This window comes from Aulonocara sp. 'chitande type north' Nkhata Bay, linkage group LG4 (assembly GCF_057382095.1).
Source record: "Aulonocara sp. 'chitande type north' Nkhata Bay isolate Kocher_YH1m ecotype deep benthic linkage group LG4, A_spYH_male_GT1.1, whole genome shotgun sequence".
NCBI lineage: Eukaryota > Metazoa > Chordata > Actinopteri > Cichliformes > Cichlidae > Aulonocara > Aulonocara sp. 'chitande type north' Nkhata Bay.
The window spans coordinates 10,769,550-10,787,865 of NC_141347.1; the positions used below are offsets into that span (position 1 = coordinate 10,769,550).

At 40.9% G+C, this 18,316-nt stretch overlaps 1 protein-coding gene across 5 annotated transcripts in view; it reads right to left on the minus strand.

Moving 5' to 3' along the window:
- Nucleotides 1-599: 599 nt before the first annotated feature.
- Nucleotides 600-18,316, minus strand: part of plppr2a (phospholipid phosphatase related 2a) — an 82,395-nt gene continuing 64,678 nt past the window's right edge. For 3 of the 5 annotated variants that reach the window (XM_086288344.1, XM_086288340.1, XM_086288343.1), the window contains 5 exons: nucleotides 17,232-17,352; nucleotides 15,275-15,525; nucleotides 7,961-8,137; nucleotides 5,476-5,603; nucleotides 600-4,434 (listed from right to left, as the gene is read on the minus strand). In XM_086288344.1, coding sequence (XP_086144470.1) covers nucleotides 4,326-4,434; nucleotides 5,476-5,603; nucleotides 7,961-8,137; nucleotides 15,275-15,525; nucleotides 17,232-17,352 — 786 coding nt within the window. In that variant the 3' untranslated portion in view covers nucleotides 600-4,325. Of the gene's footprint in view, nucleotides 4,723-5,459; nucleotides 5,604-7,960; nucleotides 8,138-15,274; nucleotides 15,526-17,231; nucleotides 17,353-18,316 lie in introns of all 5 variants that reach the window. The other 2 variants (XM_086288342.1, XM_086288341.1) reach the window with 2 other exon arrangements.

An 18,316-nucleotide genomic window follows, 5' to 3' on the forward strand; every position in this document is an offset into this window, starting at 1 on the left:
GAGATATACACCATGTGTATATGGGAAAGGAATGGGAATAATAATGTAGTAAGTCGTGACTAATCATTTTAAATGAATCTGTACCTTTTGTTATTAGTTTTTTCTTTTAATCAGTGATACTTTGGCTCCATGTCAGGAGATCAGAAGATACTTTAGGAGTTGAGCTGCATTTATAAAATACAAAGAAGGGGACAGAAGGCTTTCTAAAAAGCCCTGACGTTATCACTTTTTCCCAACAAAACGAAATGAAATGCAGTCTCAAACCATGACAGAGTCTCCACTGTGTTTTACATGGCAGTTCACTGTTCTAACTTTCTCCTGACCTCCTCTTTATATATTGATAACCTTTTTAACCAAAAATGTAAAATTTGGAGCTATCACTCCATAAGACCTGCTGATGCTGATTTTTTCGTCCAGTTTTTGTGTGACTTGGCAGCCTTTTCTCCCCGCTTCCTTTCCTCAAGTCAAAAAAAAGCATCCTGTTCACATGCAAAACAAATGCAGCAGCTCTGACACACAAAATCACCGCCAATCACTCTGAGAACACAACAGCAAAACAAGAAGTGCAGACTGACACAGACAGCTTTTCTTATTTCAATATCCATTTATTGTTCTCATCACACAAATCTTTACAAAAACAGAGGGTTTGCTGCATCAAGATCAAAGGAAACACGGTCCTGCCTCTGAGTAGCAGATCTGAAGGAGACTGGTGCTTTTTATTCACATGTCAGTCAACTGCAGCGTGTTTGTTGTTTGATTTTTAAACATGTGTTACCGAAGACTTTACAGGAAAGTAAAGCTGCGGCGACGGCAGTCGAGCCGGTGGAGAATCCGAGTCTTCGTGGCGGGCGTGTTTACCTTTCATGTTTGATTGTGTCTCATTTGTGCATTTTGGATCACAGAGGATTCACAGAGAATTTGGACAAATGACAAATTCGCACTTGCAAATGAAATTACAGCCAGTCACTGCTTAGAAAACACTTTCGTTACATTTTGTCATCAAGATTATCTTAAGGCATTTCTGCTTCACTGGGACATTGAAGACTGGAAAGAAATGAGGAAACACATGAAACAAAGGGCCATCATGCAGCAAAGGTCACATGTCTGACTCAGCTTCACAAAGTTGCAGGTACACTATGTGGTATAAGTAGCCCTGGCTCTCTGAGCCATCAAAATGTCACAGTTTTGATTATTTATTTATTTGTTTTTTCAGTGAAATCAAACCTCTCACAAGTACAAGATGCTGATGATAATGAAGCTTAGCATCCATCAGGGAACTATATAAGGGTAGTTTAGCACATATTCTCAATGGTCAAACACATGCTTTTGGTTAAGTAGAAGCTATAATGAAAAATAAAATCTACTGGGTGCTAGATTTGGATCTCCAAAAGATGGTCATTTTTATTTAGCTGAGCACAATTAAAAAAAAATAAAATGAAGAGAAGTTATGTTCTTTTTGTTTTAATTTCCAAAATGATACCTATGACAGCCACATAGAGTGTGAGTGGAGCGTTCGTAAGGAAGGTTAACAAAAAACGTAAAGATATGTAGGCTGATGGAGGATTTAGTTGTTGTCACGCAGTCTGATGGCGTATTATCACTAATGTTATAATGCTAATGATTAGCCAGAGAGGCACATATTTACAACACAGGCCTATCATCAGAAAATTGGGCCATCTTTATCTTACATCCACATGAATGGGGAACCAAAAGCGATACATGCCTTTCCATCTGCAACAATTATTCTTTTCTGGGACCTTGCGGCTTTATTACACAATAGACATGACATTGATGAAGTCAGATAGAGCATTCGAGAAGGGGTAGTGATCAAGGTGGGTTGCAAAGCAGCTTGCAGAAGTGCATTAACTGCAGACAGGCTACACCAACTCAAATAGCATAAGTCGGATCAGCTAATGTGGAATAGCATGAGGATCAGCTGATCTGCTGGTATCATGAATGAGTCTCACTTTATGCCAGATAATTAAGACTTAAGAGCAGTAAGCTCCCTTCAGTGGGGAAACCTCTGGTAACTGTAAAACTGGTCCAAGTAGACAGCAGACAAACAAAGTTAGCAGCTGGCTGGTGATCATAGTAGAGCATAGTAGAACCAAAATAGAAAATATGCCCATTCATCATTAATATTACACCATTCATCAAATTAAAGCTCTTAATCTGTTAAGTTGGATGTGAAAGCTGTTAGATAAAATATTAGTGCTAACTAGAATGCAATAATTTGTGAAATGTGTGTTCACAGCTTGACCTATTGCCTTGAAAAAGGAAAAATAGATCTCTTAGGGTGTTTAGATATCTATGCTTTAAATTTATGGCCCCACTATAAACTGTTGACCTGTCTGGGATGTAACCTCACTCTTGCCCCATCACAACTGAAAAGTAGAGGATGGATGGATGATCAAAGCATGAAAAAAGGAAAGTGAAAATGGCCTAATAAAACTCAGAAAGTCAGGATCACATAGTGTCTGATGTCAGAGTAAAATGACTTTTCCAATCCAGCTTTATTCAGTCCAACAGACAGACGCAGCAAATTGAAACAAAAAGTGAGTCATCTGAGTACTTTCCAACTGATGGGTCAGAGCTGTTCAGCACGTCTGCTCGAATTCTCCATCATTGTAACAAAAACAAGATTTTCCTTCAATCGCCACACAGAGTCTTGGTGATGCTTGTGTAAAAATCACACTCTCAATAGAAAAAAGAGCTATGTACAATATCTTACAGGTTCGGTGTTAGAAAGTGGGGAAGAGGAGAAGGAAAGTACAGTAACAAGTAGGGGGTATAAGTGTGCTTGTGCATGTGCGTGCTTTCAAATATGTTAGAGTTTACGTCTGTAAAACGAGGTCTTCTGTGCTTTGTGTGTCTGTGCTTGTGTGTGTGTGTTTGTGTGTGTGTGTGTGTGTGTTTGTTTGTCCAGCAGAGGGAAACATTTCACAGCACAGTGATGGCATATTAGCCTAGATACAGACACCACAGAGAAGAGAGATAAATGGAGAATGTAAAAAACAAAATGTATTTGTAAAGAAAGGAAAAGCAAACAAAGGCAAATGAAGAGAACAAAAGACAAAAGTGGATCGTGAGGGAGTGTGCAAATCAAAATCAGCAAAACTGTCACGCCACACGGAGCGCTTATGGCAACCACGCCGTATATACACAAACGTCAGTAAATCAATATATCAATAAAATCTCAGAAATAAATCACAGTAATTACACGACGCAGCCAAAGGAGACGCCACTTCGGGATGAGCGATGCTGTTCCACAGTTAAATGAAAGAGACATTTTTTTTAAAAGTCAGTTGGCATCACAGAGAAGTGTCCTGTATGAAGGCTCCTCTTCGCAAAAGAATACAAAAAAAAAAAACAAGCAAAAAACAAATATTTGCTCCTGAATGTGATGCACTTAATTTGGCTCACTGTTGTGCCACCTGCATTCGGGAGCTTGGGTTTGTCTCATCCAATGTGTGTTTCTGTTTCACATTAGGTTTTGGCAAAATTGCAACCATCTGAGAGCGACGGAAAACACAAAGTTGATAGCCAAGTGAAGATGTCTGTACCTTCATCCTGTTTGCTTTTGTCTGGTGCTTCTGCTGAAGGATAAGAAACGGATCCTTTGATCCTGGGAAACCTCATGCGAAGCTGACTAGGGCACTGCTACTCAACCCTGGTGGGTGCTTATGCGTGTGTCTGTGTGCACGTGCATGGGATGAAATAAGGAGAGCAAGTGTGTTTGTTTGTGTGTTCATATGGCTTGCTAAAAGGATGTTTTGTACGGGTAAATCTCAGCAGCACACATTTCCTCAGGTGGGTTTCTTTGGTCCAACACGGCGCACGTCAAAGCCGCGTCCTGAGAGCTCACCATCACCTTTCGGGTTCTTTCCTCAAACAGGCGTGCGCTTGTACGGTTGGAGAAAAAGAAGCAGCGGACATTCTCAGTGGTCACCGTTTGATTTCGTTTTTGTAACAGAGCAAACCACTGCTGATGAAAGTGAGCTTCATGTGATTGAGTTTATATACATATAAAAAAATTAGTTACATTTTTCAACATGAAAAAAAAAGGAAAGAAAAAAAAGATGTACCTGACTCTGTACTTATTGATCAGAGCTTTACTTTACTGGTATTCCAACAAAGAGAAAGTCTTTGAAGAGTTTGCCTATCGGTTCCCCGGGGGTTGAGAGGGCAACGGGGGATGTGTGTGCTGTGTATCATGTATTAGGAGGGGTGGGGGGTCTAGACCTGCGTGGAATAGGAGCGGTGCAATGTTGTGTACCGCCCAGCCGGATGGGCGGCGCATTGTGGTGAGTGCTGCTCCGACTGGTCTAGACTTCGCTGGAAATGGAGCGAGACGGTATGAGGACATCGGGGGTGGCGGGGAACCGATAGGGCTGATGGTCATGTGATCTCTGTGAACGGAGATCCCCGCGGAGTCTGCAGGGGAAAGAGAGGAGTGAGAAAGAGAGAGGAGGACGGGGCAGAGAGGAGGCGGAGGAAGAGAGAGAAAAGTGAAGAAAAGAATAATCAAGAGCAATGTACAGGGATGAGTGGAGGACAGAACAGATGTTCGACAGAGCAAAAAACAGAAATAAGGCAACAGATGGTGGAGATAGTGTTGGGGGGGGGGGGGAGTGACAACGTTGGGTAAAAAATATTCAAAGCTGGTTAGAATGGTTGGACGTAGGTGTTGTAAGGTGGGGAGGAGGAGGAGAGTGCAAGATGCTGAAGGAGAGTGAGGGACAAGGGAGCAGATTGAAAGGAGAGAGGCAAGGTGGGAGACAGAGGAAAACAAGGCAGTCAGGTGAGGGTTAGAGACAGTGAGAGACCACAGAGGACGCACGATATTTTTCTAAATGCTTCACCCCTGAGAGAATCGCTTTAGAAAATGCAGCGCTTTCGGAGAGCAGATATAACTTGAGGGGATCGCTTCCACAGCTAAGACTATTTTCTTTTAGCCTCTGCTGACTTCACAGTTTCCCTTCAGCCAAGTGCTCTGCATTATATCCAAATGGTAAATAACACTTGGAGTGTGTCAGCCAAACTGCTGATTCACCTTAAAGACACAAGTGGCTCTCTCTATAAACCAGATAACGTGAAAATTTGTAACACTGTGGGATTTTTAGGAGTAAGCAGCACCTCTTTCCAAAGCAAACATTCACACTAGAATTTGTTCCATCCTCTGACTGAAACATAACCGTGGCTCATTTCACACCACTAGAACAAATCTCACATGCGTTCTTATCAGGGTACAACAAGCCTCGCGTGCGCAGAGATTTAAAGGATTCACTTGGGTGTTTTGCTAGGACTGGGCGTGCGGGTGGGCTTGGAGCATGCATGTTTGAATTTGTTCTTTTTTGAGGAACAAAAGGAAGGTCACGGATTCAGTTAAGAGACAAGGGGTGTGTATCTCAGCCCTTCTGTGAGCACAGTTGTGCCTCACACCCACCCCCGCCCCTTACCTGAGGGCCACTTAACTTTTCGAGTGGACTCTCCACGGAGGGCAGTGTCACCATCGGCATGCCCAGCATTGACTCGGGACGTTGGGGTCGCGGTGGAGGAAGACCGGGCTGCAGCTGTTGGAAGTTGTTAATCACACAAGTCACCTGATGATAGAAACCAACATAAAGAGTTAACTGGGACCAGAATGAGAGACATGAGAGAAATTGACCATTTGTCAAATTCAACACCTAATCAGATTGTTCAGTAACAGCTTAGTGGATTTTCCTGTGTGGCAAAATGGTTTACAAGGGCTTTGGGGGAAAAAAGGACCGAATTATCAAAGAGCATGAATGTTAAAGTTATTTTGGGCTTTGGATAAAAACTTTGAACTGTTCTTTTTCCAGTGTACATCTTTAATGGACAAGTTTAAATATTGTTCTCCAATCCACACGGGGTCAAAAGTACTCAAACATACTCAGATATCGACATACATTCACTTAAATCTTCTAATATGTGGTACGAAAGGTTCTTGTCTTTTAATTTGACATGGTCACGGCATATTAACCTCTCATTAGTGATCATGATTGACTACAACTGGTTCTACAACTTTTCAACTCAACATAAAAAGAATTTGACAGTACTCTCTGGATTACTCGATACTCAGAATGGGAAAGTCCACGTGAAAATCTAAGAATGAGAATTACAGATTTACACAAGTTGGGAAGGTCTCAACAACTGCACCATCAGTTCAAACATTTCTATGTAAATGCAAGTTATTTGGATTTTTCCCCACCAGAAAACCCAACTGTCACCCTCAGCTGAGAAGAAATATGTTAGGATATTCAGGAACAACCAAGGAACCACCAAGGTTCCAAGGCATGACCTGGAAACTGCTGGAACACCAGTGTCACTGTCCAAAGTGATGTGGGTTTTTTCACAGCCATGGACTAAGACAGTGCTAACCAAGAAAGAAGGCCCTGCTCCAAAGGTGGCACTGTCAAGCTCAACTGAGACATGCTGCTGCCCACATGGCAAAACCTAACACTCCTGAAGAAAGGTTTTATGTTCAGCTAAAGTAAACAGCAGTGGCGTTTGCAGGGTTACTTAAGTTGGACTACCTGGTATATAATGTTGTGTTACCTGATTGCTAGCGACACAGCTATGTTAGCATAACATTAGCACAGTGAAGCTGGAGGATGAACGCCAACTTTCTTTCCACTCGATAAAAGTTAATGTGAGGGATTCTGGTGATTAGGGACAAATGCAATCGCATAGCAGGATGCTTTCGACCAAAACAGGCGCAGCTTGATGACATCATCAACATGCGCTATCGTGATAGAGCTATATAGTTAAAATCTCTATTGTTGGCCAAATTTATATCGTTTCTATCGTATATCGTTTATATCGTCCACCCCTACTAAGAACACTCCACCAAGCCTCAGGCATGGTTGAGGTAGCATCATAATCTGGGGTTGTTTTGCTGCTGGTTGTATTGCATTACATTAGATTAGAAAAAATCCAAAATAAAGTCAAACATTTGCACCCAATTCTTGCTTTTTAAAGTCATTAAAGAGTATCCTAGAAAAAGAATATATCAAAGAAATAATTAGGAGTCCAAAGTTACCATGGCATTCATGCTCATGATGAGTGGGTGTAAACTGCAAAACATTATCAGGCACCGCTAACTACTGTTAGGTCTGCAACTTTCAGTTACATGATTTTTCATAATTTGGGGTCTCTATGCCACTATAATAGGTTTGAAATGAAACACTCTGTGTACAATTGAAATTGAGACTCTCAACTTTGATTCAATGAATTATACAAAACATTTTGTTACCTGTTTAAATGTTACAGTTATTTTAAGGAGTAACCTAGAAATTCACTTAAAACAATTTTATAGTCAGATTAAGGTTATTTTTCAGTATTTCTTTATCAGTTAGGCAAAGAAAATGTCTTGAGTAATTTATTATTGTGGTACTTGCATTGGGAAACTGTTATAGTGGACCAAAGCAATTGGTCAAAACAAAACCAGATACTATAGCGGGAAAGTTAGAACCAACCAAAGCATGACTCATGCCATGAAAATGTAAAGCTCGCCAGGTATAGTAACAGTAACAAAAAGGGGTGTGGTTTAAAAAAATGGTTGCTTGACTTCTGCTACTGTGGTGCAGCATATTAAAATTGCATGTAAACCTATTTCCGAATGTCATTTAATCTGTTGAGATATTAATGTGGTCTTTAATCATCTGATTGATATGTAGCCCATTAATGACCGTTTTTGTCTTTTTTCATAATTAAAAGCACCTAACAGGACATTTTTCTAAGACACATTGTTTTAGATTATGAAGAAAGATAATAAATTACCATATGAGACATTACACAGCTGTTTTCACAGTGCTCTCAGGGGCAAGTAAGCTCGTCTTTACATGCAAAGATGGAGCGCTTAAAAAACTGAGAACATGTCTTTCTTTTTTAATCTATTTGTCTGCCTGTCTCTCTGCTCCTTCTATTCTCTCCTCACCAAAAACACAGCGATGGCTCCCCCAGTGAAGAATCCCGCCAGGACATCAGCCCAGTGGTTGCGGTACTCAGCCACTCTGACCACACCGACTAGCATGGCGAGACAAAGCAGCGTGAGGCTGATAGTGGGCTTGGTGAGCCGCGTGCCTTTGGTTTTGAACACCAGTGTCACGTACATCTGCAAAGAAGCATAAGGGAGGGAGCGCACAGTAGGGTGCAACAAACACAGAAAGCCACAAAGAGCATGCAAGTGCATAAGATACATCACTATTTTAAACCAGGTAATAAGACGTACAAGAGATTTTCTTCCTGTAATTGGCTGGTTAAAGTGGACCTATGTAGCTTGTCCTTACTTTCTCTCATTATATATTCAGCTACACTAGTGGATGGTCATATTAAACACAGCATTTACCTAATCATAAGGGGAACTAATCATAAGAAAGTTAGCTTAAAAGGGAATGGAGCATAAAGCAGGTGAACTGAGGAACTGCACTAAGTGGCATAGCATAGGATAAGTTACAAGAATAAAAATACTGAGATAAAAGTGAGCATATTATGCCACCTTTAAAGTTAAAGTACCTGTTAACTGTTTCGACAAAGGGAGGAAATATATAATCTGAAATTTTGTTCAGGCTAAACACAAATCAAATTTTTGAGGTGGCAGAAATCAGCATAAGTATCCACTTGATTACATCAAATAACAGCCAGTGTTATTTCTTGTTCAGCGTGGTAATGATTGTTTACAAATGACAAATACAAACTGGTAGAAACAAACTAATCAGTGTTGAAATAATTGGTAGGTGGTGCCTTTTTAACTGAAGGCAGCATTTCTGCAAATGTGTTTGTTAAGGTCTGTTTACTTGCATACATCCTTGTTTTGCTTAAATGTGAGTGGTAAAAGGTAAAAAGGTTAAATTTATATTAGTGCTGTCAGCGTTAATCTTGTTAAAATGACCTTAACTCCATAACTGCATTAAAGTGGCAAATCTCCATTAGCGAGTTATCGCGGATAGCCTGGTGCGTGGGGCTGCAAGGCCGTGGTTAGCTCTTTAACGCGTTAGTGCCGTGCAGCCACGTGTGAGTGAGATAGATAGATAGATAGATAGATAGATAGATAGATAGATAGATAGATAGATAGATAGATAGATAGATAGATAGATAGATAGATAGATAGTAGGGGTGCAACGATATTCGTATCGATATTGAACCGTTCGATACAGTGCTTTCGGTTCGGTACGCATATGTATCGAACAATACAACATTTGTAATTTATTTTATCAATTTTCCTTCTGACGATGCTGTCTGTGTTGAGCGCTCAGTGAATCTGCGTTCGACTACTCCGCCTAGGCTGCACTGTCGAGCGCAGATCCACTGAGCGCTCAACACAGACAGCATAATCAGAATCAGAATCAGAATACTTTATTGATCCCTGGGGGAAATTATTTTTTGTTACAGTGCTCCATTTTAAACCAACATTAAGACAAGACAGACAATACACTAACTAAGAATAGTACAATATATACATATATATACATACATACATACATAAGTCACTTATAAATAAATAGTTGGAAAAGAAACATGTGTAGCTGTAGCAGCAAACAGTGTGTTAAGTGGATGCGTTGTACAGGGAGATGGCCACAGGCAGGAATGATTTCCTGTGTCGTTCAGTGGTGCTTTTCGGTAATCTCAGTCTCTCACTGAACGAGCTCCTGTGACTGACCAACATGTCATGGAGTGGGTGGGAGGTGTTATCCAACATTGTCTTTATCTTGGACAGCATCCGCCTCTCCGACACCACCTTGAGGGAGTCCAGCTCCATCCCCACAACATTGCTGGCCTTACGGATCAGTTTATTAAGTCTGTTGGCATCTGCGACCCTCAGCCTGCTCCCCCAGCATGCAACAGCATAGAGGATCGCACTGGCCACCACAGACTCATAGAAAATCCTCAGCATTTTCTGGCAGATGTTGAAGGACCTCAGTCGCCTCAAAAAATAGAGACGACTCTGGCCCTTCCTGTAAAGTGCTGTGGTGTTTTTAGCCCAGTCCAGTTTATTGTCAATGTGTACTCCAAGGTATTTATAGTCAGAAGGAAGAGCGCAGGGCAAGCTAGCAAGACAGAAGTTAAGCTCTCCTTGCAACATGGACCTCCCCCAACCTCAATCAGATCTGGCGTTTGGAATTATTTTGGTTTTCATGTGACGTATGACCCTGAAGGTAAGCGAGTCATGGACTAAAGTAAAACAGTATGTTGGATGTGCCATGCAATGCTCAATTACATGGGTGGGAACTAGGGTTGCCAACTCCCTGAAAAATAAATAAGGGACACCTCGTGGCCAGGGCCGGGCAACCCAGTTGTCTTCACCCTTCCCAGTGTGGTAGCTCTTTTTTTGTGTGTGAAATTATTTTTTAACCATTTGACTTGAACTTGATTTAAGCAGATGCATATTCTTTGTGATATGACCATATGGGAAACAAATGATCATTTAGCCATTTATTTTTAGCTCACAATGACAACATTAACACAGTAAAACAGGTCTCTTTCTTAAACAGAAGCCTGTCATGCTTAACTTTTGAGAATATAAGTAAATCTTTCTTTAAAAGAACTCTGTCCTGCTTAACTTAAAATTATATAAATTAATAGAAAGCAATAGAACGAAAAATATTCTTGTAACAGTGCACATTTAGTGCATTTAGTACAGTTGGCTTCAGTTGAGGTATTATTTCAGCTTTTCTAAAGCTAATCAGCTGCTCCTGTTTGTAAACCCACTTGTTCCCATGATTACGCATCTTAACTCATCATCATTATTCATCTATGTATTACTTTTATGTATTAGTGATCTATTTGTTGTAATCATCTATCCTTGCAGTTGTTTATTACACAAAATAAATTATATTATTACACTTCTGGCCACATAGCCCTGATATTCACTGCACATGCCCATATTAACCTTAACCAGAGGGTTTAAAAAAAACAAACCAGTGTTTACATACCATATCTGCTTCTGCCGTGGCCTGGCGGACAAAAAATTGGTAAAGGGTTCCCCGAGCTTTCATGCCCCTCATGTTCTTCATGTGCCCACCAATAGAAGCATGCCTATGGAAAAAGTGCGCCAGCACACAGTGCAGTGCGCTTTATAGTGCACTTTTCCAGCCAGGTGTTTTCCTTTTCCCATTCCTCCCTGTACTTTTGCAGCCTTTTTTTTTTCTTTCTCTGAGCGAACAAACATTGCTGCTCTAATGCTGGGCTCACACTGTGTGATTTTTGGCCCATTTTGAGCCGATTTTTGAGTCGTGCGACCAATTTGGTGATCAGCCCGATTTTGGCCTTCATCGTGCGTCGTGTAGTATACGTGGGGTAACGAGAAGCGATTAACACCTCACGACCAGCTCCCGATCATCAATCGCTCGTGAGGGTGTCACCGCAGCTGCTCACGCGCAAACACGTAAACGTCGGTGAAAAAGACGTTGCAGCACAGCTGTGCAGCGTGTGATCTGGACACAAGCGATGGAGGCACAACTTGTAGAACTTTGGAAAGCTCATCCGAGCCTTTTCCATGTGGCATCACAAAATTATCACGACCACAACAACCGTGAAAATAGTTGGATTTACATTGCTGCTCAATCACAGCTGCCTGATCAATGTTTTTCATTAGCAATTTAGCAAAGTTGATGTGGTGGTGTGTCTGTGTGAGTGAAAGACAGAGAGAGCGAGCGACAGATTTTCTGTTATAACCTTCATTTTATGGACGCACAGTGTGCCGTCCGAGACTTGCACCGCAGTGTCGGCGTTTGTTTCCCGGTTGGCCATGCTTGTTGTTGTGGTCATCGGTTGTCTTCCGGTATTTTCTCCGTAAGCGACCTTTCCTCAACCAATGAGATGAGCGGTAATCTGACTTGTCATACTCGAATTGTCATAAGTGTGCTGTCAGCTCATTGGTCACAAAGCAGGAGAGGGGCTGGGAATTATGTTTTCAAACAAAGTGTTAATTCCATTAAAAGTTATAGACTACTTTTGATTCTCACTGTATTACGGGACAAAGTGCGTCCCTTATTAGCTCAATACGGGACGTGTACTTTTGTTTCTAAATACGGGACGATTCCGTTTTTTAAGGGACGGTTGGCAACCCTAGTGGGAACTAGTGTGTTAGTGCAGTAAGCTCGTTAACATGTTGGCCGTCTAGCCCCATGCACGGGGCGATCGGCGGTAGCTCGTTAACGGAGATTTGCCGTGTTGTGGCGTTAAGGTCATTTCAACGAGATTAACCTGAAAGCACTAGTGAGAACACAACGAATATGACTGCACATTTACGCCGACATCATCCTAGTGCAAAGACAAAAACAACAAGCATGCTACTAACTTTAGCCGAGTCATTTAGACAGCTGTTAGCACGTGATTCTCCTTATGCTGCTGAGAATATAGCCCAGAAGAAGCGGATAGTATAGCTTTTATTTTGGAAAGAGACATTTCTCTGTAATAAACTCTCTTTTCCAAAGATGAGTGATTCCTCAATCAGATACAGGGCTCGCAATATCGCTAGCCCGACGTCCTGGGGCTAGCGATTTTTCCAGTCGGGCTACCAAAATCTATCTCTGCCCTGCCCGTCGGGCTATTGTAGGAAGGAAAAATATATGTCAATGCTTTTGCATTCTTTCAGAAATTTAGCTGGGTAATTATATCATTGGCATCGGTGAGCCACTGTCAATATGTGACATATTGAAATCGTGTTTGAATTTGCGCTTGTTTTTTGCTTTCACTTTGCAATCGCGCGAACTGTGTATAGAGAGCGACAGCACTGATCTGTGAGTGATGATAATTTGTGCACCAATTCCTCTGGCATCGTCTTATTAATCGTTAGCTTACTATGCAAACATGACAAGTGAAATCTCCCGCAGCAAGCTTAAACATGTGAGAGGTTGATCGCGCAGAGAATCGCTGAGCTTATGTGAGTTCGTGTGTAAAAGCAGCAGGATATATATTTTAGTTCTGCTGAGCCAAATAAGACAGGTCAGGGTGAAGAAGTGACAGCCAAAGAAAAGCTTACCACAAAACGGAGAAGTTATGACAAATCAGACTATAAGGCAAAAAGAAAGTGCAGCTTTATGGTTTCATGGACAAAATAATTTCTGTGGCTGCAATATGACGAGCTAAATAACCAGGGCTGCACATAAGTGGTCCGCAGGTGCGCATTCGCTGTCAAAATAAAAAACACGCACAAGGGTTAGGGTTAAATTTAAAAACTGTACTTTTGAGTTAAAATATATATTTATAATTTTAATAAATGACAAATTAAAAAGGCATGAACATTTTTTTTGTATCGAAAAAATATCGAACCGTGACACCAAAGTATCGAACCGAACCGAACCGTGAATTTTGTGTATCGTTGCACCCCTAATAGATAGATAGATAGATAGATAGATAGATAGATAGATAGATAGATAGATAGATAGATAGATAGATAGATAGATGAGCACTCGACTTTGACCGAGTCAAAGTCCAGACCTCAACCCAAGTGAAAACTTGTAGCAGGACTATAACAGAGTGGTGCATAAATGAGTGCCCACAAACCTCAAAGAACTTAAGCAAAGTCCTAAAGAAGAAAAGAAAACACTTATTTCAAGTAGAGATGGCACGATACCACTTTTTTATGTCCGATACCGATACCGATATCATAAATTTGGATATCTGCCGATACCGATATGAATCCGATATAGTGTTTTTTAATCAACAAAACTGTTTTTTTTAATATCTTGCTGCATTTTGTATAAGTTCATACTCAAGTTTAAAACAACAACTACACTAAAGCTATTCTGTTATACCTGTATGCAAAAAAAAAATATTTCATAGTTCAGCAATACTGATCAATCTAATAAACTTAAACCTACACCATCCTCCCTATTCTGGTATTTTAAAGAGTACTTAGCGTAAATATTAAGCAACCTAACTAATAGGGTTCCAACTCCCAGCAACAACAAAAATAAATAAATAAAAAATAGGGAACCACCCCTCACGCTCCACCTCATGATGCTTAATCGACGTAATCAACTTTAATTTGATGCAGTGTGAAAAAAAATGCACAGAAATCAATTTTTTTCAAGAAATATTAAATAGATTCAACATCTTTCTTCAACAAAAGTGCAGACTGCACAGATGGTACCTTTCCAAAGGAAAAAGTACTATAGCTTACTAGGGTATATATATTAGACTTAATAGTCACTATATACTATATACAGTAATTGACTTCTATTCATTTTACATCAAATTAAAACTTTGGGTGTCAGATAATTATTTATTAAAAGCTAGACATTTTAAATGAGAATAAGAAAGAAAAGTATGTCTTTGTGCCCCCTTTTCCCTGTTAATGCCCTATCGGCCCCCCTGGCTAAACTTTGCTAGATCCGCCCCTGCACAGTTACCAGCCGTCAGCTATGTAGAAAAAGATCCTCGAGTAGAAAGTAATATTAAATAAATTCTAACGACAGCTTATCAAGCTTAAACGTGCTGCTGTTGTTCAGCCACTGGTTTCCTCTTTCTGGTGCAAAGTGGGCCAAAAACAAACCAGAGAGACGGACTCACTCGCGACAGAAAAGCAGATCAGCTGATCATTAAGCAGTTTCATGATTGAAGTAGCAGCAAGAAGAGGCAGTCGCTTGTTAAGCTTAACGCAGGAATGCTTTACATACATTCAGAGATGGACTTACACACTTGCTTTACTTCTCTCGGGGATAACTTTGTCGGAGATGACATGCCGGGTTGCTAGCGAAGCTCCAAATGCTATCCAGACCACCGACAGGTCCCGCATGCCACAGCCGCTCTATCACATGATGCATACTGCTCCGACGTGCTAACGTTCTGAGGTGAGTTACGGCGTGTTGCAAGTTTTGTGAGGTGCTTTCATGATATTTAATGGATCGGATTACATTTTTTATTTTTCTCCGATATCCGATCCAGTAATTTAGGTCAGTATCGGACCGATACCGATACGTAATATCGGATCGGTCCATCTCTAATTTTAAGTTATGGATGCTAAAAGCAATTCAACAAGCCATTTTATTGCCGTTTTCCACAGGACCCTATGTAACTTTCCTTTTCAAATGACTGCATTCTTTAATATGTGATGGTCTTCTTTGATTTCATCCTAATCTGAGATCTAGTGGCAATGGTGTTCACTAAAAACAGAAAGTTTGGCATGGGCCTGAAATAACACAGTAAAGACAGCAGGTGGGCTTCAATTGCTAGAACACATCTGAAACTCCCGTTAAGTCTTAAATCTTTACAGTAGCAATATCACCTCCAGTTTTGTCCAACCTACCACTGTGTACACTGCTGAGTAGACGCTGAGTGCTGCATCCTTAGATGGGAAGGATTTACGTGCAGACATAACAATCAGTGGGTTGCCTGTGCAGGCCCGTCGCTCTGTGATGTACTGCATCGTGGACTGGCAGCCTAATGCTGTGTAGTTTGGTCGGCAGGCAGACAGGAAGTGAGGCGTCTGGTTTCCTGTCACTACCTGGCCGGCATTGGCGAAAATGGTCGTGGTGAATAGACCAAAGGCATAAACACCTGGACAGGACAAGAGTGTAGAGAAGGGGGAATTGTGGAAAAGTTAATAAGCAAGCATATATTTTATTTTTATTAAAAGAAAATATAGATTTTGAAAGAGACACACGTCACCAGGTGATAAAAGTAGTAAATGCTTCTACTTCAAAGAGCCCCAACACATTATTATGTGTGAAATTGCAACAGAATCCTCCTCCTCAGCTGATTCAGCTCAAGATGCAGATTGGTAGGCTTCTTAATATTCATGGGAGCCTTACTGCCAGGATCCTGAGCAATCTACCTCAAACATTATGCCACATTTGATCATCCAATTAACAGCTTCATGTGCCAGCTGTGGCTGACAAACAGCAGGTCAGGTTTTTCCAGTTCAGCAATTTCTTTCATAATGTTAAATGGTACTTTTTATTCTCTTTTATTTTTCATCATTCAATTACACACTTATGAAGCACTTATTTATAGACTGAGGATGCCTGTAAGTGAGAGCCCCAATGTTAAAAAAAACAAATAAACAGATTAAAGCCTGCCATCGAGCAGTGCTGGGTCCAACACATCCCAAAGTAATGTGTTACTGCACTAAATTCAGTAATTATATTACGGTTACATTAAAGTCATTACTTGTGTTACAAGTTATCTGCACGCTGAGTGGATACCCTATATATGAACGAGCCCATTACCATTTACCATCAAACAAATAGCTAGCCAAGAACCCAAAGTGACGTTAAATCTTACTGCATGCTGACCCCAGCCCAGCAGCCAGAGTTTAGTCTTGCCCAGGTAACGAAAGCAGTGATGAGCAGTCAGTCTTGCAGCATTGTAGAATTAATTTCTACCTGTTCATGTTTCTATAGTAGAACATGAACAAGTAGAACTGTGGAAATCACTTTAAACTCTCTTTAGGTTGTTTTTCAATGCTGAGTAATTAAGTAACAAAGTAGATTAAAGTTCATCCAGAATGTTCTCACAGTGCTTCACTTGTTCCACATTGTGTCATGTAAAGCCTTGTTCCATTATATTATACAGCAATTACAGTCTCAAGTCTTTTGGAATGTGATGCTACAAGCATGGCATACCTGTTTTTAGGGCAGTTTCTTCTTTGCAGAACTACCGAAAAAAATAGAAAAAATACACCCAGTGGCTGTGTGCTTAGGGTAGTTGTCCTGTTGGAAAATGAACCTTCACCCCAGTCCTGAAGCCAAGAGTGCTCTGGAGCTGTATATCATCATGGACGTCTCTGAACATTGCTGCACTCCATGTTCATCTTTCCCTCAACCCTGACTAGTTCTCAGTTCCTGCTGCTTAAAAACATCCCCACAGCATGATCCTGCCACCACCATGCCCAGTGCTTGGTGCCTTTGTTACTAATGGTCACACGCCGCAAAATGTGGACCAAGTGAAGTGCTGTGAATATTTTGCACTTTTAAGAAAAGTAATACATTACTTTGTTGAAAATGACTAAGCATTGCCCAGTACCTCAAAGTCTATGTGATGTTTAAACAAGTCAGTGTCAGAATACAACAGGTAAAGAGAATTCATTACAAGTGTTTGTTACAACTCCAGCTACCTGCACACTGCACCGAGCTTCCATCCTTTTGGAGGAATCGTGACCTGACACTGTCCACAGTTTATATATGAAAATGGTTAGAAAGATTTAGATGTGTCACTTCAAAAGCCTGAAAAAGGGACTGTGGAAGACACTACAGCATGCTCACCCAAGAAGCGTATTATGCGTCTCAGTAAGGGGTTGAAGTAGCAGCAGTCTGCAGTCACAATGGTCTTCTCCTGGGTTCCCTCTGCCTTGGTGAAGAAGGCGCACAGCTCTCCAACAAGAATCTGGAAACACACAAAAAACATAGTAGCCATGGTTCCATCCATCCATCCATCCTCTACTTTTCATTGTGGTCCAGATCACAGCGGCGGCAGTCTAAGCAGAGATAACCACATGGGAGCCAAAAGCAACCTCCTCGGTTGCCTTTGTCACAGGAGGGATCCTAGACATAAAACCACCTCAGCTGGCTTCATTCAATATAGAGTAGCAGCTCTAGCCCCTTCAGAATAACTTGCATGCTACCTAGAAGGCTAAGCCCTTCAGAAGAAGCTAATTTCTGCTGCTTTTATACAGTGTTATTCTTTTAGGGGTAATTCAGATATATACATATAAAGGAGAGGACTGGAACATAGATTGACCAGGCCATCTACAGACACATCTTCACATTATGTTTTGGTAAATCTTCAAAAATTGTTTTGTATAATATCACTATAATTTTTTAAAAAATACACTCCAAATACCATTTCTAGGTGCACCAATAGTACTGGGGGTTGTGTGTGCATAGACCAAGTTTAAGCATGCCATTTGTGCATGACTCCATTGTGATCCCTGTAGTTAGTGAGTCAAAGTTACTACCTGGTTTTATTTTATTTTTTCTTTATTTTTTGTGTTCCTCTTGTTCTTCCGGTGTGGTTTTGTGGTATGATGTGCCATGTTGTCCTGATAGGGGATGCAGCCACCATTAGAAGGTGCTGACAGCAATGGTAAATAATATCCACAAGCATGCAAGGCACCAAGGTTTCAGAACATTACATTGCAACGCAATAATCAATTAGGTTCACTTAACCTCTCAGTGGTTTTAATGGCATGGCAGGAATGGAGTGGCAGGAATAGAAGCGATCATATTATATGTTACAATTGAACAACTCATAAACTCCATAGACTGTTCACTGCAGAATGACAATGAGCTCAGGATTTGTTTATCTTCAGCTATAAACATGACATAGCTCTACAAAGGATTTAGCCATG